The sequence below is a fragment of the Myzus persicae genome, unplaced genomic scaffold (assembly GCF_001856785.1).
Source record: "Myzus persicae strain clone G006 unplaced genomic scaffold, MPER_G0061.0, whole genome shotgun sequence".
Taxonomy (NCBI): Eukaryota; Metazoa; Arthropoda; class Insecta; order Hemiptera; family Aphididae; genus Myzus; species Myzus persicae.
In genome coordinates, this window is record NW_019103365.1 from 88518 (window position 1) to 116166 (window position 27649).

General features: G+C 29.4%; 1 protein-coding gene across 3 annotated transcripts; it reads right to left on the reverse strand.

Moving 5' to 3' along the window:
- Positions 1-1771: 1771 nt before the first annotated feature.
- On the reverse strand, positions 1772-27649 carry LOC111034372. Of its 3 annotated transcripts, XR_002604522.1 has the most exons (5): positions 27551-27649; positions 27138-27253; positions 12088-12235; positions 11695-11785; positions 1772-3285 (listed from the first exon to the last, which is right to left on the reverse strand). XR_002604522.1 is itself a non-coding variant. In XM_022315560.1 (3 exons), exon 3 carries the CDS (start codon positions 23410-23412, stop codon positions 22636-22638), a length of 777 nt encoding a protein of 258 aa, XP_022171252.1. In that variant the 5' UTR covers positions 27138-27253; positions 27551-27649; the 3' UTR covers positions 21984-22635. The 3 variants fall into 3 exon arrangements, 1 of the variants encoding a protein (XP_022171252.1); XR_002604521.1 differs by lacking the exon at positions 1772-3285 and having other exon boundaries at positions 9996-11785; XM_022315560.1 differs by lacking the exons at positions 1772-3285; positions 11695-11785; positions 12088-12235 and adding an exon at positions 21984-23412.

Here is a 27649-nt window from a genome sequence, read left to right on the forward strand (position 1 = left end):
ATATTTCTTTATACATATTATATAGGTATATATAAATATAGAAATGTATCCTACGATGGTTTCGCTTTCGGCATTTTTAACAGTAAGCTCAAAATAAAAGCTATCAAGATGGAATTCCAACTGAATTGTTATTTGTTTGAATTCCGGTGTAAGATAGGTAGTAGATAAAATATCCTATAATAAAATAGTGGTAGATAAATAAAAAAGTTATTAGGAATGTTTTTCCAATGTATGTACTTATAGATAGGTGCCAGATTTGAGATACCTAATGAACTTTTTCGATTGCAATAACATAATATACAACATTTATTTTTTATTATTATAATTGCTATAACCCCAGGTATCGTGGACGACTAAAGTAGCATAATCACATACATCATATTATGTAAAATTATAGTACCATGACATATATAATTAACATTCACTGACAATAATAAGTACTGATGTGTAGACAGGCGCGGGTCCAGGGGGGGGGGCAAGGGGCCATGCCCCCTCCCCCCCGTAGACTCTGGTGAATTGTCTATTATATCTATTTTCTGCAGCCGTTAAAATGCATTGTTTCGCCGATAGCATGTCGGCCGTACCCGTTTTTAATTTTATTCAAGATGCTCCCCCCCCCCCCGTATCCCCTATAAATATGTTCTAGATCCGCGCTTGTGTGGAGATTCAAGATAAAATGTAGGTACTTATCTGTTGATACGTATTAATCGCTGACCTTAATAATTGATTATTACTTATTAGCAAAATAAATGTGGGTATCAAAAATATTTTTGTTTATTGAATGATGTGTTTTTCAGTGAGTATGAGGTGTATATGATTTGCGGGATCAATTAATAGCTTTCCGTTATACGTTAAACAGGTTCCGTTTTATCAAGGGTCTAATTCTATGTTAAATAATAGAAATCTGCCAGATTGGACCATAAAAAATTTCCGCACAGAAAAGGATTCCGTCTTATCTAGGGTTCGGATAAGACTGGTTTCACTGTACTTGATAAATTTTTCAAAGTATTTACTCGTTTTAAGTTGTTGCGACGGACATTTTATAATTTTCATTTTTTTCGTTTTTTATAAATGTCAATAAAATTTTAATGATTGGGTCAGAAAGCATGAAAATTTAATTCAAGACTCTTGATATATTGTTACAATATAAGTTGAAAAATATTAAAAATACATATAATAGGCATGATTTTTTTTATATACGCATTCAAAGTTCAAATTTTGACTACATTTATCAAATTGAAAATTTAAAATGATTTTGTAGTTAAAAATGTATAAAATTTTCAATTTTTACAGCTGAGGATTGGAAATTTAAAACAAGATTTCACTTAAGCCGTTTTTTCTATAACTAAGAAATCCAAAAAATATATAAATACATTTTTTACAGACATTTTAAGTTCAAATTTGGATAAAATTGCATATTAACATATTAACAACGTTTATCATTTTGTTGTAATTTGGTTCTAAAACAGCCCAATTTTACATATGTATGTTCAATATTTTTTTTGCATCAATCATAATTTAATAATAATATTAATTCAACTTACAAGGCTACCATATTAATAATAGACAATATCAATATAAAATATCCTAGACTGATATACCGTCTCCGCTCTGAATCGTTTTTCGTATACAAATATGATATCATTGCAATCAAATTGGATACCATTCATTACAACGTTATCTTAGACACCTAATGTACAGCAGAGTGACATCGATTTACTCGCTTTTTAAAGTGTAATTTTTTATAATTTTAATATTATATTTAATAACAATAGGTAAGTACTCTAAACATTGTTTTTCATTGGGTAATCATGTAACATATTTATGTAATTGTAATATAACACCTTCGTCATTTTCAAGATAAAGTAAAATGTCAATTACTTTAGGTCTATTGCGAATTATCCACGTCACAGTGTGTTCAAAAGGTATACCTATTATATGTATAATATATATACTATATTAAATTAGAATAATATTAAACTAGGCATATAAATCGCATACTAAAGATCTTAGAACACTTCTTATCTAGCCATCTATAGGTACCTACCTATACTATATAGGTAGTATTCTAGTGACTTGACGTCGTGACATTTAATTACCGTGGTACTTTATTACTATTATTTCATATTTGTAATAAAGTAATGTGAATGATTGGTAACTGTCATGGCCACACTTGTTTCAAAACATTGCATTGTTCATTGATACGTTCATTAGTTGAACATGGTTCAATAATTGGTATCTATATAGGTACTTTATAATAATAATCTTTATTTATGGAATTCAATTACAATTACAATACCTATTAATAAAACAGTGTAAAACAGTGTAATATAAAATAAATAGTTTCTAAGGGATAGCAACCTAATTGGTTCCCGTTTGAAAAAGGTATTTTATTGAATTGAGCCATATTGGTTCCCGTTGGTGTTCAGGTCAAATAAATACAATTTTCATTTTTAAGCTTTCTTTTGCAATAGTAAATCATATGAATGTAGGTATAATCGGTATAGAAAATATAAATATACCCACACTCTATAGTATAGCCGTATATATATGTATAGTAAAATTGCAATAAATTGTTGTACCTATTTGCGTTGTGTAAAATATCGAAGTAATAATAATGCAAGGAAACTTATCAGAAACAGGAAAAAATAACCAATGTTTGGAAGACTGTATTGTATAACTGAGTACATAATGAGAAACTCACACGAATTTAATATTTGAAAAAAAGTTTGCTTAAGATTTGTAAATCAACGATTTTCATTGTATATATATATTATATTTTAATTTTTACACACATAACCTCACATTTTTAACCAAGCTTACTCTAAAGTTGATGGTACAAAGTCTGTGAAATAGACTATAGAGAGGAAATATATGAGTAATTATAAACGGGAACCAATTCAGCTCAACTTAATAAAATACTTGTTTTGAACGGGAACCAATTCGGTACGAGCCGTTTATAAATACCAAACATGCATGCTATAGGTGTATAATAAATATTTACCTAGTACCTAGGTAGGCTTAAATTATAATAATATACTATATGTTATCCATATATTGTCATAGTGAATAAGTAAAATTAAATTAACTTTTTTTTTATTTACAAAAAAGCATCGGCTACTGGGTCATTAGTTCTTAATAGTTAATATGCGTTAAATTAAGTAATAAATTAAATTATAAGAATTGATTTCATTTAGGAAGTTGATAATGTTGACGTTTTATTGAAGATCAGGTTGTATGTGGCTTCACTTAACTGCATTGGTATGGGATGTTTCATTCTCGAGTCTGCGTATTTTAAACATTCCCGTTATTATTAAAATTATTATGCCAACAATGAGTTAATTAAACTAGGTGTATTAATAAAATATAAATAAAATAAAATAAATAATAGTTTTAATATTGAGCCATTAAAGATATCAATCAGATCATAATACGTAGATAAAATGTATAAAAAATCGTTTTCTTTATAATATTATTGGTAGTTGCAAATTTGGAAAAATTGACAATTTATCAATTAGGTAGGTCCAAAGAACTAAATATCTATACCTACAATTTCTTGCATATATACGTTTAAATGTTTAATAATTAAATAATGGAATTATTTCCTTATAATATAGACTGTTAAATAATTTAATTTACTGTCCAGAGCTCTAAGCAAAAAGCCAATTTCTTATACCCTTATTCAAAACCTACTCTTCGCGCTACAAACCCGTTTTAATTTCATGATACAGTACAAATACAAAAGCAAAATTAAGGTAATTATGATTCTTTCAATAATTTTATCAAATGGCAATTCCTTTACAAAAAAAAAAATGTTTTTTTTAACCCACCAAGCAAGATAAACAGTTCCAAGTTCTAAATTACAGTTAATTAATTTTATATCATGTATACTAGTCCTATGTACAAGTACTGGAGTTAATCAATGTAATATTTAATTATAATAATTTTATTATAACTTATTATCTTCTCTTATCTATTTTATATTCAATGTACCTATTCATTTTACAAAAATCAATCATAAAATATTCATATAGGTACTCATTTTTTATAGGTTCCTATGTGGTATAATTTTCAAAATATTTTCAAACTATGATTAGAAATAGTTGAGAAAATTGAGCATATATTCCTATCTATAATTTATACACTGTCAGAAACTCAGAACAGAACGTCAACTTTATAATTGTATTAGATAAGGCACTATCATAAATCATAATCTAAACCTACACGATAGGTAGATAATAATCAAAAACATCAAACATTTAAGCTAAATATCATCATAACATCTAATATAGGTAGGCTACCTACCTCGTATATAAAAAATATAAATTAGGTGTACATAGACAATAGACACATTAACTGCAGTAAAGACAGTACGTAAGTAATTACAACTAGTATAAGAGGCTATTACAGTGCCGTATTTAATGATATTAGTATACATGATATTATGATATCATAAATTTCAATATTGGTATAAACGATGAAATATTACTTGGTTATTAGGTAATTGATAGTATCTACATAATATTGTTATAATATAGATATGTATGTATAATATTCTTAGGTAGGTATATTTAAAAATTCCAATAATCAGAATTTAAATAAATTAATAATGCAATGAAAAATGGGTTTGAATCATCATAAGCACAACTAGAGATTTTTTCCGGAAGGGGGGCTAGAATAGCATCAGCAGCGCAGATCCTGATGTAATTGATATTTCAAACTAAAATATAGTTTTAAAAAAAAGGTTAGGTTAGGTTAGGTTCTCTTCTTGTCCCACTTAATTGAACCTATGTAAATCGTATTGCATAAATACTGTACTAGCCGTTTGCACATATACCAATTTAGTAGTGGAAGGTGTGTATAGTTTAAACGTCCACACAGATTAATATTAAATATTAATAATTAATATTATATAGGCACGAGATGTATAGTTTCGCCTAAACCTATTACGTACCTAGGTAGTAAAGGTGGGTCGAACTTGAGTATGGTTTCGAAGAGTACTTGAATCGAACTTTTAAATCGTATGTCAAACAAAACATGAACAGCACCGTAATTTCAGTTTTCATTAGGGAGGGGGGGGGGTAAATGTTTTGACCAGACAAATTGGGTAGCAAAAAAAACCGATCTCTTCGCTCGCAAGCACATATCTATTTACATGTTTATCAAATTACCATTCCCACTTCACATATTTTGTAAATTAAATTTTTTTTACTCTAATCGTTACAATTTGTATTAACCAGGTAACAACATCATTAACATACATATGGTAGGTAATTATTATATTTTATAACGACAATATTGTACAATGTACATACTATACGAATTAAAACTTTGTAAGCTCCTAGGAAAATTTGTATTAACTATTAATCAAAAAAAAATATTATTCATTTATAAGATGATCTTGTTTTCATTTTTGAAAAATATATCAACAGCATGGCATCTAAACAATTTTACCTGATATATCAGTATATCATTTTAAACTGCAATGGCCAGTTAATCTTCCGGCAGTCAATTTCCAATTGTTAGCAGTAGATGGGGTTTAAATAATTTAAGAGAAAAAAACATAAACAATGAAAATAGATCAAAAAAATTAAACTTCAATGCACTAGACAATTAAATAAATTAATAAATAAAAATTTATTAATCAAATAAATTCACCTAATTATAGAATTGTACCTCGTGAACCACTGTATATTAACTCACAAATTTACTTAAGTCTGAAATCACTGAAAATTAATAGTCCCGATCGGTTGTTGTTTTTTAGAATTTGAAATTATATATTTTGATCGTGGAATAATAAAACTATATGAGATCATGATATTAATTATACTCCTTTTCAACTCTCTCACACTCTATATAAGCATACTTAATATAATAATATTTTAGGTTCTGTTGAACAAAACTAAGAAAATACTAATAAATTGCGAGATTTTATTGAATTTTCGTAATTTATAAAAGTGAATTTTGGAAGCTTATAATTCGAAGCATCTCTTATATATTATTAAAATCAGATTAAACTTAAAGAAATTTTTTTAATGATTTATTTTTTCTACTAGTTTTTATATTAATATCATTTTTTTGATAGTTACGATAAATATTCAAAAATTAAAATTTATAATTAATATGGGCAATAATAATTTGAAATTCTATAAAGATTAAAATACTCTACTTCAAAGCTTTGCAGAAGTTCTGCTGGGTCTTGTAAAAGTTTTACAGTTTTACTTCGCTTGCTTTTTCCGATACCACCTGCGTGAATTTAAAGAATGTATTTCAGCCATTTCAGGACACAAAATGAATTCTCTTGCATGTTTACAACGAGAGTAGATGGATAGTGAAATGAATAGGTCATATTATTATACTCATGTACTATATAGTTGTTACAGACTTACAGTAAAGTTATGTCTCGTTTGGATTCACTAAATGATATGTATTATTCAAACAAATCTTAAACACAATTATTGTTATTATTGTTACATAGGTATAAGAGTAGGTTTGCGTATTAAATTGTACCTGCGATATTATTTTTTATAGACGTATTTACGAATAAAAAGTAATGTTACTACGAATGATGTACAACAATGAGGGTCTGTTTTTGACATGTGTTTTGTTAATACTATGTATACATATTGAATAAAACGTTTTGGTGTACAATTTTTAGTGTGTTGTTCTTTAGTTATGTTTATTATAATATTATTGATCCTACGCATAATGTAAAGTCATATATTACAGAATTCTAGTGCAGTATAATACCTATAATTATGTTTAAGTTTTATATAATTTTAATATGTAATTAATTTTAGTCGACTACGTGTCACATTTGTACGATGCGAACAGTCTACGTCAGTCTAATATTTATTTATGCGTTCGGGCCATTCCGCGTTGCATATTCTACACGAAATTCTTGTGACTTTGATAAATAATCCTAATGCTGCACTTTTTGTACTCATACTGACACAGTGACACATATAATACATATTATAGAGACATAGAGTTAAACATTAATGTTTTCTGTCTTTGTATTTCTCCGTCTATCGAGTAGGAATGTAGTATAAAGTATAGGTACCTACTGCGACAACTGACACTGAATTAATAACGATTGTCTTAGTTACAATATTATATTACCTACGCATAATATTACGTTAAAAAAATGCAACTATAAATTCACAATGTTCGATAAGTTTGTGTAAGTTAATAAAGTACACAAGGCCGTAGCCAGGGGGGGGGGGTTAAATCCTGATCCCCCCCACCCGAAATTTCTGGCTAAGGCCTCGATTTTCATATTTTCATATTTAATATAACACGATCCCCCTAAATATTTTTCTAGCTACGGTATTGATAGTACTGCTGTGTGCGTAATCTCAAAGGCTCCAAACGCCGTAAGCTTTTGAGACAAATCAAATAAGTACCAAATTGAACTGAATAGAATAACGTTTATTTAGCAGAAAATATTTCAAGTGTATAATACCGTGTGCGTGTGTGACGAGAAGTTGCTCTGGTCTCCGTGGCTATGATACATCGGGAGTAACCGAATTGGTTCCCGTTCGAAAAAGGTATTTTATTAGGTTGAGCCGAATTGGTTTCCGTTTGTGTACTGGTACCTAATTTTTAATAATAATTGGTACAAAATATAAATTAGACGGTATAAAATATAAATGTACCTACACGGCTACACTCTATAATCTAAAGTATAATATACAATAAGATGGCAATATATTTATGTATTGGAAATTTAGAAAATTATCGGTGATATCCCGATCAATTAAGATACCGATTGAGATATATGTACTTTTATCGCTGTATGGTATATCGTTTATATCCTATTTACGAATGACAATAATGTAGGTGAGCAGTGAGCACTGTAATGTCTCAACTTGTGAAAATATTTTTTGGACTGCCCTTATTATCACCCGAAGACGCCATAAAACCTTGCTATCCAAAATTGGATCAGTTCTTTGACTACGTTCATGATGCAGACAGTAACTTTCCACCGAAGAATTGGGCTAGATTTGACAAAAATATTGATAGGACTACAAATTGTCGCGAATCGTTCAATTCAAAGCTGAATAATAGAATAAAGAATTTACTAGTGCCCATCCTAATATATTTTATTTTATGGAGACACTAAACAGTATTCAGATATTAAATTATATTAAATTTCGAAGTGATAATACTAGAACACTTACTAGCAAACAAGAAAAAAATAACAAATTCTTAGAAAATTATATGACTGAGTACACTAATGAGACGCTTACGCGAATTGAATACTTAAAGAAAGTTTGCTTCAAATTTGCAAATTAATGATTTTAAATAATTGTATTTACCTATTATATTTTATTATTGAAATGTGTATTTTGTACCTACACCTAGTGATGACTATGGTTGACTTCCAAATCAACGATTTAAAATTGTATACATTATATCATTTTTTTTTAAACGGGTACCAATTCGGCTTACCACAATAAAATATCTTTTTCAAACGGGAACCAATTCGGTAACCAGCCGATACATCTGCCCATGCGGGCGCATGTAAATTCCACCCGAAAATTTTAAATTCCGCACAAAATGAACTACAGGTAAAATAAGGTACATGAAAATTCCGACCGAAAAAATGTAGTACTGTTAATAAACAAATTTCTGAATGTGTCTTATTAATCATATTATTACTGACATAACGTAGATTAAACATTATAATTTAGAAGTGGGTATTTAAATAAATATATATTTCACATATTAAGTCGATAATTACAGCATAAGTCATGTATAATCGTAAGAATAGTAATAATTATAAAAGTAAATGTAACAATCATAATATTATAGTAAAATTAAATCATAATCAATAATTAACACAATGTATTATAATATAAAAGTATTAAAAATCGTAAAATAGTAAAAATTATTATAATAACAAATACGAGTCAAAATAATGATTGACGATTATCGTTTGAGGTACGATTGTTCCGTGTTCGAACATTTTGTGACTTCCCAATACTATATAATAAGTTATAACACGCGCCGCGTCGCGAAAAGTATACGGTCGCGTCGTACAAGTCACTGAACGCTTAGTTTAAAAATATTTATTTTTCCGAGCTGAACCATTTTTGTACCTGTACCTATAATTTTTCGGGCGGAGTTTACATGTACCTTTTTTACTTGGATATTTTTCCGGGTGGAATTTACCACAGACCTTGTTTTTACCCGTTCATTTCGGGCGGAATTTACAATCTCCCGCCCAGCTAGGCTGTACCACGGGCTCCCTTACAAGTGGTGGCGGTTCCTTCGATGTACCAGCAGCTTGTATATTGCATGGTGTAATGTGCAGTTTTCGGTTGTTTTTGCTGATCCCCAGAACAGCGGCTCGTGTTCGTGATTTCTAATCGTGTACCTGTCCAGTGATCTATTACATAGGTGGATGCTAACCCGTCATAGTACATCGGTCGTCACGTGCTGACGGTATTTTATGTTGGGACAGGTTATAATAATATATTCGTACGATGTTTCATGAGGACCGCGGTTTCGGTAATACTTTGGGCATTGTGAAAGATCAATAATAATATGTTCTATACTACATTATTATAATATTACATGTTACATGTTAATTTTATATGCGGAGATTCCAAAGCCCGCCACACCTCCCCGCGAAAAAAAACGTTTATGTCTGCAAGACGGAAATTTTTACAATTTTTGTTTTCTTTTAATGCTATTATCACGTTACGTCATATTTCCATTACAATCTATAATTTCATAGTCTGGAAAACGAGTTAAAAATTTGTTACATATTTCATTTACATTTTTTTTTATTATTATTATTATGGCTTATGCCATTTATAATAGGTTTTCGTTCCAGAGTTCACATTTTATTTATGTTCTTATAATAATATTCATTGATTGATTTATAATACTTTACTTGACTAACAGATAATTGTGTTAGCGTTGGTATATAATATTAATAATATATTTCTTTTTTTGATACACAATAATGATTATGATAATGTTGATAATAATAATAAGTATTAATTTCCCTTGTGTTAATATAATGTTATAAATCCTTCACCAATTAATGTGAATAATATATCCCAAAATTATTGCATTCGTATGTTTACATTTAATAATAAAAATAATAATAATTTTTTCGATTATTTTCAAAAGTTCCCTACACTCCCCCTTACAATGATCCTTCATAAATAATTCGATGTTCCTAGTTATTTTGTTTAGTCGCTTAAACTCAAAAGGTTGACTAATCCTTTTATTAGCTTTTAATAAATATCGACACATGCATATCGACTGAAATTGATCTTCATTATATCTAAATATATACGCACTTCGTTGCCGATGATATTTTTTAATTCTAGATGAATTTCTTTTCTCTATAATAAACGTAATGTATATTAATAGGAAGCCCTTATTACCTCACATCTAGTGTGTTTTATACTTTTTACTATTATTTTACTTATATATATTTGTAATCGCTTATACTATCATTCTAATTAAATATATTACTATGCATTTTTTTTCGTCTCTTATCCCTTCTACATAATCTATAAAATAATTTAATAGGCTTAATTTTAGTAACATAACAACATAGCTAAAAATACATTTTGTTAAAATTATATCAGCTACTGGATCATGACAATGTGTTATATTATGATCTATATTACACACTAGTCCATGTGTCTCAAGTAAATTTAACATCCTGCCATTTTTATTTATTGTTCCTATGTACCCTATACTACCCTGAATATAATTGTTCCTTAATTTCTACGTTTATTAGTTTTGTATTAAATTCGTTATTATTCTTAACGCTATATGCCGTTAAATTTAAATATTTAAGTATACCCCTTAACCTTAGACGCTTAATTATAGTCATATCTGTTGATCCGTTACAAAATACTATTACTGGATCCCTTTCAGGAATGTGCAAATATTTTTGAAGATAAGTCGTAGCTCGTAGACAAGTTAGAAGCCCCCCGTATGTTAACACTTTGGTATAACTGTTCCAACAAGGGTATCATCAGTTCTGTCTTATGTCTAGATATCCTCTTAATTGCTTGCACAACGGTGTTTAAGTCACAGCGCCGGAACCTTCTCAAATTATCATCCTTAGTAAGTATGAGAGGGCTTCCCTCAAGTTTTACTGGCTTATACCTATTTGTCTAAGCTGTTTGATATGGCGCCGGACACTAATAATATGTCACCATCATAGTGAATTCAAAATCCACTATGAAGAAACGGACCTGGGAACTAAAATAAAATTTATATTAAATTCAATAAGCTAAAATATGTTAGCAGTTAGTTTTTTTTTCATTGCAATGTTTATTGTTTAGTCATCATATTCGTTTAAGGTCAACAATCGCGATTGAAGTAACTGGTCTGTGATCACGCCTATTGTTAGACACATACAGATCGATCTGGTTCTGCATCGTCCACGATTGTACGTATAAACGTCGTCACTGGTGTCATAACCAAATTTAAAACTCTATCGGTCATTGGTGCCGTCAATAGATTGTTTGCATTTAAAACGTGTTGTCTAAAACAACCCTGCAGTACTATAGTACCTATCACCTATACAACCGATTGTAGGCGTGTGCCATTCAGTGGTTCGTGTTTAAATTCCCGGAAAAAATCAACAGCTTGTAGTGTTAGAACATACAAGTAGTTACAAGTACATTTGTTTGGGTTGCAACTAAAAATGTTTACTTGACGTTTCACCGTGCTTCTCCACTCACTCCACTTTGGTAACAGTGTGTTTTTCTCATTGTCCATGTTTATAGAGTTGGGTATAATGTTCCTGAAAACAAGAAATTATACTATTAAACGATATGGTTACTAAACAAATATGTAGGTACTAAATAGTTTTGGTTTTTTTTATAAATCGGAGTTAAGATGTGTAATTTGTATGATAAGAATCAACACTTTGGGCTGGTAAGATGTTCACATATTGACATATTATAAACTTGTATTGCATATTGCTTATTCACATACTTGCTTTTAAATACCTATGTCCATTGAATCTATATCATATTTATTCTATGACATCACTCTTCTCTAAATATAGACTGAGTAATCGATTAATTGTAATGGAGTACCTACCTACTATAGAGATCTCTCCTCTGGTCTGATGATCCTGTCGAAGTTTTATTTCCGCACTGGGTTCTTGCAGATATATCAGAACAAACTTTTCCGATTCTAAGTTATCGTACACTGGAAATCCATTACTACCAAATAAGGCTCAATAATTCTACAACATACAAATTATATATATATATATTACTATTTTAATTAAACATGTTTAGTTGTATGTTTACATTGTTACTTGTATTACATTAATTTTACAAGTTAGTCGATAGTAATAATTTAGTTGGTTTTTTTTCCATATTATGCTCTGTGTATTATACAATAACATAATATATATTCTATAATACCAATTTTATAAAATATACATTACACAAATATTTTTAAATTACTATTATGTCAAATAATAATTATATTTTTACTTTTTTTCGGCACTACTCAGGGTTATCCATCTGAAATGTTCGTTTTTTAATCACTTTATCAAATTCGTACATAAACTTGTATGGGTTTCAATTATGCTTTCAAATAAAATAAAAATAAAATTGAATAAGAATGTGAACTATCGATTTAATTTTTTATACCTGCATAATTTGAAACTTTAATTTAATATTTTTGATATGAGAGATGTGTCAAGTGCATTAAATTTAAATTTATTAAAAATAATATCATTACACAAAATATTGAAAATTAATCACGCAAATATAGAAATTGATAAAATTATTATATTAATTATTAAACAATTTAGTTAATAATTTATTATTATAATGAATCATTTGGTTGAGAATACTTTTCTCAGCACAGAGTATTTTAAAATTTTCAATTAGTGCACACACAAGACAATTAATACAATTGGTAGACTCAAAAATAACAAAATGTAATAATTAAAAAATATTGTATCAACTTTCTTTAAAAATGTTAGTTGTGTATAAGATAAAATTGATATTATAATCACATTTTTAAATTCCTGAAAATAATATTTTTTGAGATACAAGATATTACTTCCCTTCACCGACAATATGCAATAACAAAATAGTTTGATTAAATCAATATTTGTAAAATCTACTCAGAAAAAATCTCCAGACGGAAAACAAATAGAAATCCAAATAAGTAAATGCATGAAGAAAAAAAATGTATTTAACTTTAAAATAAATCTGCGATTAAATTTTGAATTTTAATTTAATAATATATTTTAGTGTTTACCTACATTACTTAATTGTGTGAGCTAAAACGCTATAAATGAAAAACGATGCTTAACTTTGAATAACGATACAAATTGAAATCTTTTCTGATTACTTTTCTCTGAAAACAACGAAATACCTAACGAATTAAAAAAGGTAGGCAAGGCGCAAAGGTGTACCACTCTGCCTTGCCGTAGTAGGTATTGAGTGGTTCACTGTAATGGATGTGTTCAATCTCAATTTAATAATATAAAATAATCGTATACGAAAAAGATTCTGAGCGAAAACGGTCTGTCAGCCTAAGTATATTTTATGATATTGTTGCTATCAAAGTAATTTATTTTACTATTAATAATACTACAGTAGGATGAATTAGTTTTGTCGAAAACACTGCATTTGAAAATGTCATTATGTGTATAAAATATAATAACGTACTTATAATTTACTTTACAAGTTCCAAGTACCCATGAATACTATTTTTACTTACAACAAAATGACTAAAATTGTTATTCACTGTTTAAAAATCTAATTTTCCTCCAAATTTCAACATAAAATATTTATAAAAAAAACTGTGCTTATATAATATGTTTTAGACTTTTTAAAAATTTAGTTGAAAATACATCTTTTGAAAAGAAAAGCTAATTATGAGAGACCTTGTTTTGAATTTTCAATCCTTAGCTATAAAAATTAAACATGTTATAATTTTTTTTAAACTATAGAATAATTTGAAAATGTTCGAAATTTAAACTTTAAATGCTTATAAAAAAAGAACAGCATTTCTAATACAAAATAGTTTGCGAAATTTTCGTGATTTTGGCAAATGTTGTAAGGATCGTAACTAAAAAAAAAATTATAAAAAAAATTTGACTATGTATTTGACGCTGTGTTTGTATTTACTCACGGAACGTGTTCTGAGTGCAAGCATCGACTGGTGTCACTAGTTCCCGAATGGGTGACCACTAGGGTTTTTAGTGCCAAATCCTCTCCACACATACACCTGTTTCAAACCAACCACATCTCTCCCTACAAATAGCCTATGGTCATAGTTGCCGACTTAAGTTCAATAAAAATAAATAAATACATAATTGGTGTATTACGAAAAGCTAAGAAGTCACGAAGAATTACATTTTAAAACTTTTTTGAACAAGCCGCAAATTTTATATTGACATTAAAAAAAAAAATAAACAAACAAAATTGAAGTATAAAAATATATAAGTATATTTATAAGTATATTAAATATATCAAAAACAGTCAAAAAATTTTGAAAATTTATTGTTATCTTGTATACAAAATGGCCGTGTAAACAATTGGTGAAAATTTAAAATATTTACGGTTGTTTGTTTTTTAGTTACTATAAGATTATGTAGATTATCTAGATTATCTCTGGTTTAGAAGAACTATATGATTAACGATAGACTCAGTAGACAGTAACACAGCAATGATTAGTATACAATTTGGAAAAAGATTTGACTAATTACCAAGATTATTTATTTTGATTTCAAAGAGAGGGTCATAGAAAAATATGATGAAAAATCAAGGTGAACAATTTCAAAATAATTATAATAATATAATAACAACTAATATATATATATATATATATATATTCATTTTTGTTGTTTGTTTCTAATATTTTAATGTTCAAATATTATTAAAAATAATAATTTTCTTCAATTTCGAATTTCAAATTGTTGGTACCAACTGAAAATAATGGTTGTGAACATCCCTGTATACTAATACTTTAATACATAATAGTTATGACTGGGGGACGTAAGTGTCTAAATATGCGCTTTAATAAGTATTTACAAAAAAGTTTCAAAATATTGTGCAAAAAAATATACTTAGGTGCCTTAATCCATGCACTTCAAGTTGATGACTGGTTCTTTAGGCAAACATTTTAATATGACTTGTGGTTTCAGATTTGAAATGATCAACACGAACTTTGTTGAAACTTTACTCATCAACACTATATATTATAACACTATTAATGGATTTATATTGCCCTCTAACTTCTTCAACCACCTTAGATTATGGTAGACCATGTCCATTTTCCACACAGCACACACGTAACATGCGTGGATTATACGAGTATTTTCGTGTATTTCATTGTAGTCGATTTCATCATGTAAAATGTAAATAGGCTGAAATTTTCCATCATTTATGAGGCGATTGACATTTAAAAAACACATTGTTGTATATTTAGGCTTATCAACGTTTCTATGCCCTTGCAAAAATCATCTAACCTTAAACATCACGAAAAAGGAAATTTTGATTTATTTCATACATCCTATATAGTATATATACGTGCTACTTAGTACTTTCAGTACTCTTACGTAATGTAATATATGTATGTGAAGTACATTATCATATTTTGTGAACTATAAAAATTACTTTAAAGAGATAAGATAGATAGGAACACATGAAAGTCTTCAATCGATTCGTGTCAGTAAAATTGAATCTACCTATCTATTTTGTTTTGTGTTCAAACTATAGTTTAGTTGAAAGTTAAGCACTATACCTACAGTATGTCCCAAAAGTCCCGTATTACTATTAGTATCTCCGTGGAGATTATTTTTTTCGGTAATAAGTAGGAAATTCTAATTGAATGGCATAAGATTCAATTTTTTTTTTAATTCAAAAATTAGCAAAACACCTTCTTAAACAATTAAGCTTTTTTTTTAATTTTAAGATACAACCATGTCATTGATCATGTATTTTGAAACAGCTCAAAAAATATGATTAACATTGACTGAGAATCGACTAAGTTAAAGCTTAAGTTTTTGATTTTATAAGAATAATAGCCACCTATATGTTAGTAATGATTCAATATCTCGTAGATTTTCCTTATGACAATCTACTTCATTGTTTCATACCTATTTTGAATAACATTTGAAAAATGAATGTATACATGATTATATCGACAAGAAACATAATTTCACTCACGAAAGAATAAAAGTTACCTTCTGAAAAGCTATAGAATTAAGTAACCACATCGTGAAAAACCATCGTACAATATGTTATGATACCTATCAAATATCAATATTCAACAGATTTTTATAATGTCTCTATTTTTAGAAATGGGTAAAATTGCTTTATTATTGAGTTCCAATATTGAAAATACACTTTTGCAAAGTTTCGCTAATACTTAATTAGATATTTACATGTTGTCATACAGTACCTTTATCCGCGTTCAAATCGAGATTGATTAAATCAAGTGATTCGTATTTAATATAGAAATATAACTATTATTCTTTGAAAACCAAAAACTTAATTTGCATTAACTTGGTAGATATGCACTCAATTTCAATATTATTTTTTAAGACTTTTCTAAAAAATATAATAAAACATGGTTAACTTAAAAAAAAATTTCAAACTTATATCATTCAATTAGAATATTTATTCTTATTACTGTAAAAAAAAACACATTTAAATTTATAGATTTGCCATGGAGATACTAAACGTGATACAGAAATGTTGGTACCTAAAGTAGTCTCTAAGGTGACCCTAAGTGCACTTACTATATTTGAGGGGGCGAATTTCTCAAAAAAATATGCAAATACTGCACAAGTCTCGAGCACTGGTTATAACTTATTAATTATATCTCATGACTCTAGGCCTCAGATTTAAATGCTCTAAAAACTACCAAAAAGTTATCTAAGATATAATCGAAAATGCCTTTTCAAAACAATAATGCCCTGAAAAATGACGACATTTTTGATGTGCATGCTATTGGAAAATGGCGGCATAGCTATCGGTATTTTTATTATGTCTTCTTTATCTTAACTAAACAAACAATAATATAAAAATCAAAATATCAAGCTTATGACTACAGTACTTAAAGGTGAGTACTGAAAATGAAATGCGATTGCAATGCACCTCCAACCAATTTATTATGTTTTGTTGGCATTCCAGTGACGCTTAAGATACCACATCCGATAATCACCGTATTAAAGACAGTGGCGCAGCCAAAATTATAAAATGGTAGGGGGAAGGGTTAAATGTGATTTAAACCGAGTTCCTTACAGTTTTCGTGTACAAACATTAGAAATAATACAGTGGTAGTAGAAAAAATTTGGTGGCGGGAGGGGGTTAAACATCCACCCCCCCACAACTGCCAAATGTATAAAGACGTTATAGCATTCATATTATATAGAGACCGATTGACAAATAATTAACTATACTTGAACTATAGTATGGATGAAAAATACTTAAAACCCAACGAAACGAATGTTATATGAAAACAATATCAATATTAATCAATATTACATGTACACTACGAGTAAATAAAATGAACTGACTAAAAAACACGGGTAAACACCGACAAATGCAAAATAATAGTTTCACATTTGAAGCACATCTGCTGTAACACGAAACGAACTACGTACGAGAAACTTGGAACGCATTGCCACAGTGCACCCAAAAAATCATGCAATTTGCATTGAAATCCGGGATGTGGTCATATAACAATACACATATTGTTAATTTCCTATGTTATAGTTTAACAGAAATTTCAAACTTTCATAGAATCAAAATTAAACGCCAAACGGCGTACGTAGGATTTTTTTACGGGGAGTGTCATACTTCATAATAATATATTATATGAATTTACCTTTTTTTTTTCTTTTTTTACTCGTCACTAAAAAATCATCTATCACTGTGTTATGATAGAATATAGTCAATACAAATAGAATAAAATAAAACAAAACATTTATACATTATAATATATATAATGAATATATAATCATGGTTGCAAAATACTTATTTGTAAAATAATGTCGTACTGGTTTTGTTTTTCAGTACTTTGATTACTTCCTCAACTTCAGTATCAATTTTGAGGCGAATGTTAAGAGCTGGCAAACCATTAAGTCTTAAAAATGACCCACAGAATTCCGAACATATGTCTTAATTCTTTTTAGCGTGGAAAAACTTCTTTCTGGTTAACACGATGCAAAAGGTAGTGTTGCAAAAATTTTAAGCAGTTTGAACACATTTGGAAAGAGGTCTTCATTGCATTTGCCAAGAGCATCTAGAAGACCATTTACACATTTAATTTTTGCAAATGTATTCGCCAAAGCTTTACTTCCTCCTCAAAAACTTCTTGATCAATACCATTTGAATAAAACTCACTTAAGTCTTTGATCACTAGGTTATCATAATTTTCATTGGAAATTAGAAAAAAAAGCCAGCTATAATATGTTTATGGTTTAAAAATCGGTCTTTTAATATTGTTGAACTAAGCTGTCCACAAATGGAGGGGATGTACTAATTTTAAAAAAATACTCAGGGCCATCTGTAGAATAATTTGATTTATTCTATCATTTTCTTTGACCTTTCTGTGAGCTTTTCAAAATACTTATGAAACTCATCATCACATTTTTCTCTTATTTTTTGAAGTTCAGAAATTACCAGGTCAATATGGTATAAAGCTTGAAATAAATCTATGTTGGTTTTTTGTAAATATGAACAAAGAGTTTTTATACATTGAAATATTTTATGAGTGATAATATGACTTACATTAAATTCTGATGTTTGAATAGCTGAGAGTAACTGGGCTGATCTTGATGATGTTTCAGTTAGAAAATTTCAATTTTTTTTTTAGTTTTTTTATTTGAACAGATACTTATTTACGGGAGGGTGCAATATCCCTGACAACCGCCCCCCCCCTGCGTACGTCACTGCGGCCAAACAATATAATAATACGATTGACAAACAACACGCATTACGTAGTTAACCATAATGTTATAATATGGATGAAAAATATTGTTAAAAACTATTAAATCAAATAATATGATATGAAAACAATATATTTTCATCATGAAATGTTGTGCATTTCTTAATTTACTCTAAACTCTCGTACAATTTATCGATGTAATATCCGCTGAAAACAATTAAAATGGTCGGAAAATGGTGAAAAATCGTTCGGTCTAAAAATGGGAAAACAAAAGTTTCACCTTGGCGCATCTGCAGCTACACAAAACAAATCGTGTAGTTACTCGGTACGCAACAGCCAAAAATAATGCAATTTCCATTGAAATCCAGGATCTGCTCATATAACAGTACACAATACACATATAGGTATTCCTATTATAATACAGTAGCACAGAATCGTCATACTTTTATAAAATCAAATTAAACGTCGAACAACATAAATATTGTCAAACAACGAGACCACTACAACTGAACTTCTATTAATTATTTCGATTACTCGGAAATACAAACGCTGTACACCGATATATCAGTGTATTGTTATACTTGACATTGTCGCAGTTAATTTGCAAACGTTCAATTAATTAAATTCGGTCTTGAGACTCAATTATTCTCATTCATCGACACGAAAAATTGATTTTGTAACGAGATATTCCACTTGTTGTTTTTGTTCCTTATTGTTATTAAATAATAAATACACAATATAGCATAATATGTACAAGGTGTAGTAGATGGACCTGTCAAATCAAATATAACTTTTGTTCTCGTCGATGTTTAAACATTTATTTTTATTCTTATTTATGTATTATTTATAGACGCTTGTGCTACAAGTACGGTATAACACTATTTAATTTTTATTTTTGAACACTGAAAATAATCAATTTTATATTTTGTTAAATGTTTTTTTTTTTTTGGAAACATTTGAAATAGCCAATTTTCAAATCTAATTCTTAGACAAATGTTGGTGGTAAAACTCATTTACTTTTTACAATTTTTGAAAATATCAATATTTTTTGAAGAAAGTTAATTTGAAACGTAATTAAATTTTTCGAAAAAATCTTTTTGGGAATTTCATGAAGTAAGTATACCTCTTAAATTAGATATTTACCATCCATTTAATTTTCATTATTTTTGCCATACCATTATAACTCTTAACTAGTATCGATTTTCTATTTTTTTATTATATCTGTTACATATTATTGTAGACGTTGTATACACCAGCGGTCGCCAACTGGTGGTCAGCAAGAAAATTTAGGTGGTCCACAGAAAAATAGCTAAAAATCAGCTAGAAATAAGTAAAGCTCTACGGCTTGTAGTGACTACATTGGAGCCAAAATTTGCGCAATATTAATAAAAATGAAACATTTTTTATTATTTAACGTATGTATTTTTTTATATTAATTTGGTGTAAAATTTATCAGTAGTGGAACCTTATTCATGTAAAAAGCTATACGTGGTCCGTAGAATTTAGAATATGGTTTTAGTGGTCCTTAAGGTTCAAAAAGTTGGCGACCGCTGGTATATACACTACATGTAAGGTACTGGTAGGTGCATAACTGATTTGAGCAGCTAGTCAAATAATTACAGAACACAATTCAAGTGAGATTTATCTTAGTTTGTAAGACTAGAAAAAATAATTATATAAATGATTCGACTAATATCCATAATTTCATATCCGTACAGTGTACACTCAAACAATTCTGCAGTAAGTGATCATTAAAAAATAACACGTTTTTGTCGACGAAGACACAGGCCAACAATTATGTGATCATATTTTGTGTTGATCGTTGAAAATGAATCGACCAATAACAGAGAATCGATAGGTATTTTACTTTATTTTGAAATGAACAAATTAACGGAAGCACGATAATTAATAATGATTAAATCAAAATTCATAAATTTTTTTTGATTCCTATTTCGTACTTGGAAATCGATTATATTATTTAAATTTTTTACGCCGGAGGAAATCATACTTAAGCTTAAAATCATATTGAGACACGATGAACATAGGTGCGCATAACGGAATAATAACTGAATTGTCTACCCACTACGATCGCGAGATCGTTTTTAACAATTAAACTATAATATTTATTTACCTCTGTCAAACATTTTAGCTTGAAAATAAACTGTATTTCAAATTTCTCCGAGTAAAATATCTCTCATTTTATGAAAATATTTCTTTTGTGGAAAATGAATTCTTAGAATTTATTGTGTCACAGCCCACAGACATACCTCTACACCAAAGTGCGCAAACGCTTTCGTGGAAACCGTTCTTGCGAGTTCACTACGATTTTATAAACACTTATTATGGATGAAGGTACATTTTTTTGTATGAAAAACTATTTTCGTCTTTAAAATGTTTTCTCCTTTTTCAAATTCAATAACGTTAAGTACCTACCTATTTATGTTATATACAGAACAATACGTTTTATAGTGTTTATGATTCCCAAAACGTGATATTATACCTATCATGTTCCATCATCATATTATTATCATACAATGATATTATGTTTGCCATCTGTTTACAAACACTCTCGTTACACAACAACAACAACAACAACAGCAACAACAATATTCGTAGGTTAAGCACAATAATTAAATAGATAAGTACATTCCAATATAATATAATAGCGTTGTTTATTTTTAATTAAATTTGAATATTTTAATTGACAAATAATATTATTACACACTTTCCAATACGCGTGTGAGCTGCATCGCGTATAATGTGTGTGTAACATATTATAGAAACATTATGTCAACGGAAAAACAAAAATAATATAAAATAATTAATAATATATAATTTAAAAAAATTATAATAATACGCTTTGAATAAATTATATAATAAAATCGAATAATTAAATATATATCCCAGTGTCGGAGAAATAATAATAATAATAATAGTAATGATGAGAAGACACTAGGATTTTGAAAAAGACAGCTAAACTATACTCGTTATGATGATAATAATAATAATAATGAAAAAAAAAAAAATAATATAATGAATCCCAGGGCTAGGAAGTTCTATCATTTGCATTTTTTTTTTTCGGTAAGTCATAAAACGCATTCTAAGTGATATTAAAATTTGTTGATGTCATGTATAATACGAAATTTTATTTTTTCTAATTTTCAAATTGTGCGAAATTAAGTGCATTTTGGCATGAACATTTTAAATTTTTAAATTTATAAGCGGTATTTTTATGGGTATCACCTCATAAACAAATTTTGTTGAATTTGTTTTGTTTGTATTTGCTCATCCAGGATGTCTATAAGATTAAAATTGAAATTAATAATATGGAAATGTATAGAACAGCCGGTGGTAATGGAAAATCTGATCCAAGTTACCTTGTTCCGAAGCACCTAATCTTATATTTTTCGAAAAATATATAAAAGTTCTAAAATTAATAATAAACGCAAAAGTTAAAAGTATTAAAAAAAAAAAAATAAGTAAAAATGTAATGTTTTTTTTTTCTTCGAAAAGCTATAATATGCATATTCCTCAGTTTTTAGTGCTATTTATAGCTCATGGTTTGGCCTTCCAATAAGCATTGCACATCAAAGCGCTAAAAAGTAACTATTACAGTTCTACAACTTCCAAGCCCTGCAGCAGATTATAAAATTTATACGGATAAGCGGTTATTATAATATTAAAAAGTATGAAGTTTGCAGTGTTCCTAGTAGACGGCAACTACTCGTCTTCGGCGTTCGACTTCTCGTCGTCACCGTCGCCTTCCTCGTCTTCGTCGAACGTGTCGGTGAGTTCGAACTCTGTCGCTTCCGGTGTCGTGATCTTGATTCTGATCGAGGACAGCTGCTTAGCGATCACTTCCGATTCGCCATTGTTGTCCGCGTCCGGAGGCGTCTGATCCACCACAGCGCGTGGCCCGAGTCCCTGGAATTCGCACAGACGGACGTCGGCGTACTTGTAAGTCCGCTTTATGCGCGACGAGAGAACGCGAACGTCGATCCGTCTGGGAGAAGGGTGTTCCTTCATCATGATTTCGGCTGCGCTTAATGCCACCGAATCCGGCGAACGCACTGGTTCCGGTGCACCGTTCGCCTTGTCCGAAGAGTCCTTCACGTCCGTTGCAGCTGCAGCTGCAGCCGATGCGTTCGCCTGCTCGCCAGCCGAAGATGCGCTCTCCGGATCGAGTGATGCGCTCGCCGCGGCGGCCTGCACTGCTGCCGCACCGGAAGCTGCGGCGCCCGGAAGCCCAGGCCTCGCGAGTTCCGGCAGCATGTAGGAAGTCTCAGACTGCATCAGCTGCATGTTCATGTATGACTGCAACAGATCGCACCAGCCCCTCTCGTACGCCGTCCAAAGTCTCTCGTCCAGGCGCAATTCGTCCAGATTCAATTCTTTGATCTGCTTGGGCGTACACTGCATTATATCCGACCGAGAGAGCCCAGGAGGCAACGATCTTCTCCACTCGTCGCCACCGTCGTCTCCCTGCTGGTCGGACATCTGCAGTGCATAAAATATACAACAACTTAAAATAATACGTTTATTTATTGCAGGCGATCAAATAATGAACTTATCATCAGCGGAGGTGGTAATTAGGGGGGGAGGGGATGGTTATCATTTTCAAATTAATTTTCTACAAAGCGATCAACTTAACCACACAGTCACTTTCGGTCAATGTTTGTGATTTTAAAAATGTTTATACTGTACATCTATATGTGAAAGTAAATCTTAGTAATAAAAACAATATAATTTTTAATCTGATGATTTTTTAGGTTTTTTATCGATGTACTACAGTTTTAATCTCTGGATGTTTGTCTAAACATTTAGACTCCCGAATTGAATATCAAACGAATAATTTCTGAAACTTTTGTACTTTAAGTTATGAATTATTCAAAAGTTTAAGTGAGTGGTGTCTACGTATTTTAGTGCTCTATATCGTTTTATCGCAACGTAATTCCGAACAGCTGACTCAAATTTATAAAAATTAATAATTAATAATTTATAAATTTATTTTTTATGTTAATAAACACAAAAAAATTCTGTTGCTCTATAGTTATTGATTGATATATTTTATGCAGGTTGATCGATAGTCTGAGAATAATATTGTGATAGCAGTTTAAAAAAAATGAAAACAATAATGATAAAAATATTGTAAAAATTAGGATATTTTTGCAAAAATGTTAGGTTCCTTGAATTATATTATACATTTTTTTTTAAATCACAAACTTTGACTGAAAAAACTAATGCACTCTCTTACACAGAGAGTGACTCACCAAGCAAGCTTACCTCCATATTTTCTTCGTTAATTCATTAAAACTATTATTAGGTTTACTAACTATATGTATTAATAACTCAGAATCTGTTCAAATTTTGATTTAGATACCTACATCGAAATTTCCAAAAAAATCATCTACAGGAAAAAAGGTTGGTTTTTATTTAAAAATGAGAAGTGTATATAAACGCAGAATACTACATAAATAATGGTATGAATATTTAAATAAATATAAATTTGGCATAGCTACTCATAAATTCCAAAAATCTGAATATTAAATTCATTATTAAAGAAAACAATGGGATTGGGCGTAATTGGCGAATCACCATTTACAGTGTGAAAGAATACATTTTTTACTCATATTTTTGATTTCATAAGCTGAAGCTATAATATAATACCTTGTTCACTGTATTATTTTTAAGCTTTATAGGCATGCAGTTCTACCTGTTTACTTTCACATTTTGAATGTTTAAGTAAAGTGAAAAAATATTTGGAATAGTGTTTGACATAATAATTATACGTTAAAATCTTCAAAATAATATTTTGTTTTAATTAAATATAAAATTAAAAATTTATGTTGCAATTTGAATCTAAAAAGTACCTCGGACACAAATTATTAAAAATTTGATTTTTTTCTACGTAGAAAAATGTATAAAAAACCAAAAGAAAGGCGATTAGTACAAACGAATACGTAAAAAAAATCCCGGCTTGTTGTTATTCATTTAGGTATTGTATCATTACCGAGAGATACCAATCTATACTCAAAGTTCAAAACACAATATCTACAGCACAGTGATTTCGAGCCATCGTGATTTTAGTTTGTGTTTATATGTCTGCACTAGTCAACATTTCAGAGTTGAAAATGTACTCAAGCCTTGCTGATGTGGAGGCGATTAAAAATTAAAAAATTGAATTGTCCAGCTACTCCTTATTTCTACGTTATGATATAATATTATGCGCGTGATGCAGGTACAAAGAACAAACCGATCAATAAAATTGTTCATTAAATGGAATGAAAAATTAATATAAGTTAAATATTATTGATTTCGACATTGAAACGTTTACAAAGACGTTAATTTAAAGATATTTATATCATTAATAATGTTCAAGTTATGATTACGTTATTAAAAAAATAAAAAATAATTAAAAAACAAAAAAAAAACATAAAAATATTCTGGCGTTAAATAGGTACTTAATAGTTAAAAAAAAAAACGTATTGGTCTCAAAAAAATAATTTCACTATGTACAATTATAATAATTTTCTAGTCCGCGCTAAATCGTTTGGACAAAAAAAAAATGTATCGTAATCTGTAATCAAATCGACCCATTATATTAATCTACATGCGGATATACCCGATACCGTAGTTAGGTATTATTCAAAATCTATTATTACAATGCCACTGGATTTTCACAATTATTTCATTTATCGATCAATCATCAATATAGGTACTTAAATACAGTCGGCCGTATGCGTATAGATACAGAATGTTTCAATAATGTGACAATCATATATAGCACGTTTCCGTAATCCACGATTATGCGGTTATTTTCAGAAAATACCTATAATATATATAAGTAGGTACCAACTACCTGTATTAACGAGTAGAACACGTTTCCAGAGTTTCCGCCAAAAGTATAACTTTCCCTTTGGCTATTTTCACAAACGCCCGTTTCCGTCAGGACAATATTCCAATAGATGAGTACCATTATTAAAGCTATTACACACCATAATCGAGAATGGTAATAAAAATTATAAAAGTAAAAGATAGGTCAATTAATAATATCATAAATAATAGTTTTCTTGGTTTTTTGTAAATATTGTAAGACACACTTTTAACGAACTCGTACGCATGAATTATCAATAATAATTTTAATTTTATTCAATGTACCCTGTGAGTAGGTACAATGTATTTAATTATAAATGTATTCATCAAATGTACTGTTTTTCAACATTTCACGGTATTTTAAATAAACTAGCAACTTTTAATATTATAAATATATTTATCTAGTGAAAATGTGGAACCTGTCAATATCACATTTAACGAGAACGGGTATTGGTAGATAAGGGAAAGTACACACTTTTGGTAGAAATGGGTTAAGTTTTTTTACATCTATATACCTATATATATACGCATGGTTGTATGATGATTTAATCCAAATAATATCATTGTCGTTAAGGTACTTAACAAATAAAACACATAGGTAAAAACTCAAATAATATTTTTTTTTCAGTTAAATTCTGTTATTTAATTTTGTATTATTTATTTATCACTTAAATTATATATTATATATGTATATATACATAATTTATAATAAATAAAAAGTTTTAAAGCACAGGTCCCATAGATAAATATTAAAATACAAACAACAACTATTACCCGTAAGCTCAAATTCGTGTCGCCGCCGTTGTACGGAATGTTAAAAACTGTTGAAGGGTACCCGCATATTTGTTAAATAAATAATCATTTGACGTTTTTTAAATTAATTACAAACTATATCAAATTGCTTTGAAAATAAGAATAATATTTGTTCGATTTAAATTTTATAACAAAGCTATCAACCAAGCGGTATTATTAAAATATAGTATATTTTCCTTAATGTACTATTAGAGAATAAAAAATAGAATTTAAAAATTCCAAACAAAAAAAAAAAAATATATTAATTAAAACAACCGCTGCTCAAATGCGTAGTATAATAACGTATAGTTAAAGCATGCAGTATAATATAATAATTATGGTTACAGCTGGGAAAAAATATCACGGGAAAACAGTGTTGTTTTTATTATATTTTAAGCAGTAATGATTTATTATATATAATCTTAAATTGGTGCTTAATTTACAAATAAATGATCACCATGGAGTGCTAAAAGTGCTGTAGACTTTTTATTTGATACTCGACTGATCAGCAAAAATACAATAGGTAGGTAGTTGTTTCGTAAGGAATATATACTCACATCTACTTTTGGTCCGCGGTCCGTTGAAAATCGAACTGTCGTCTGGCTGCCCGGTAGCTTGGAAATCTTTCGAAACCGAAGTGGCGGCCGGCGGTCACGCCGACTACAAGCAAACGCTAACGGACAGAAAAAAAAAAATAAATAAATAAAAAAATAAATAAAAAAAAAAATTTGGATTAATAACGGTCGACCGGAATACGCAGGTGATGGTCACACTTGGACGTTATTGCGTTTTGTCGAACATGTCGCAAACGACGACGGACGATATTGACGAGCGAATCGAATCCGAACGCCATCGTCACGATATCGTTATAATAATAATAATAGTAATAATAATAATGTACAAACGATAATATCAGGCGGGCATAAGTAAGTATTAATAAATACGACTGTAGTTGACGTGCAGTGATTACCTTTGGACCGGAGCGGGAGGACGGCGGTTGACACGCGCTGAATGGCAGTTGTCACACAACTGACTGGCGGTACGCGGCCGATCGCCGGACAGGGCTCAG

Coding starts and splice junctions, on each gene's coding strand:
- LOC111034372 (XM_022315560.1), bottom strand. CDS start 23,412: ATGTCCGACCAGCAGGGAGACGACGGTGGCGACGAGTGGAGAAGATCG.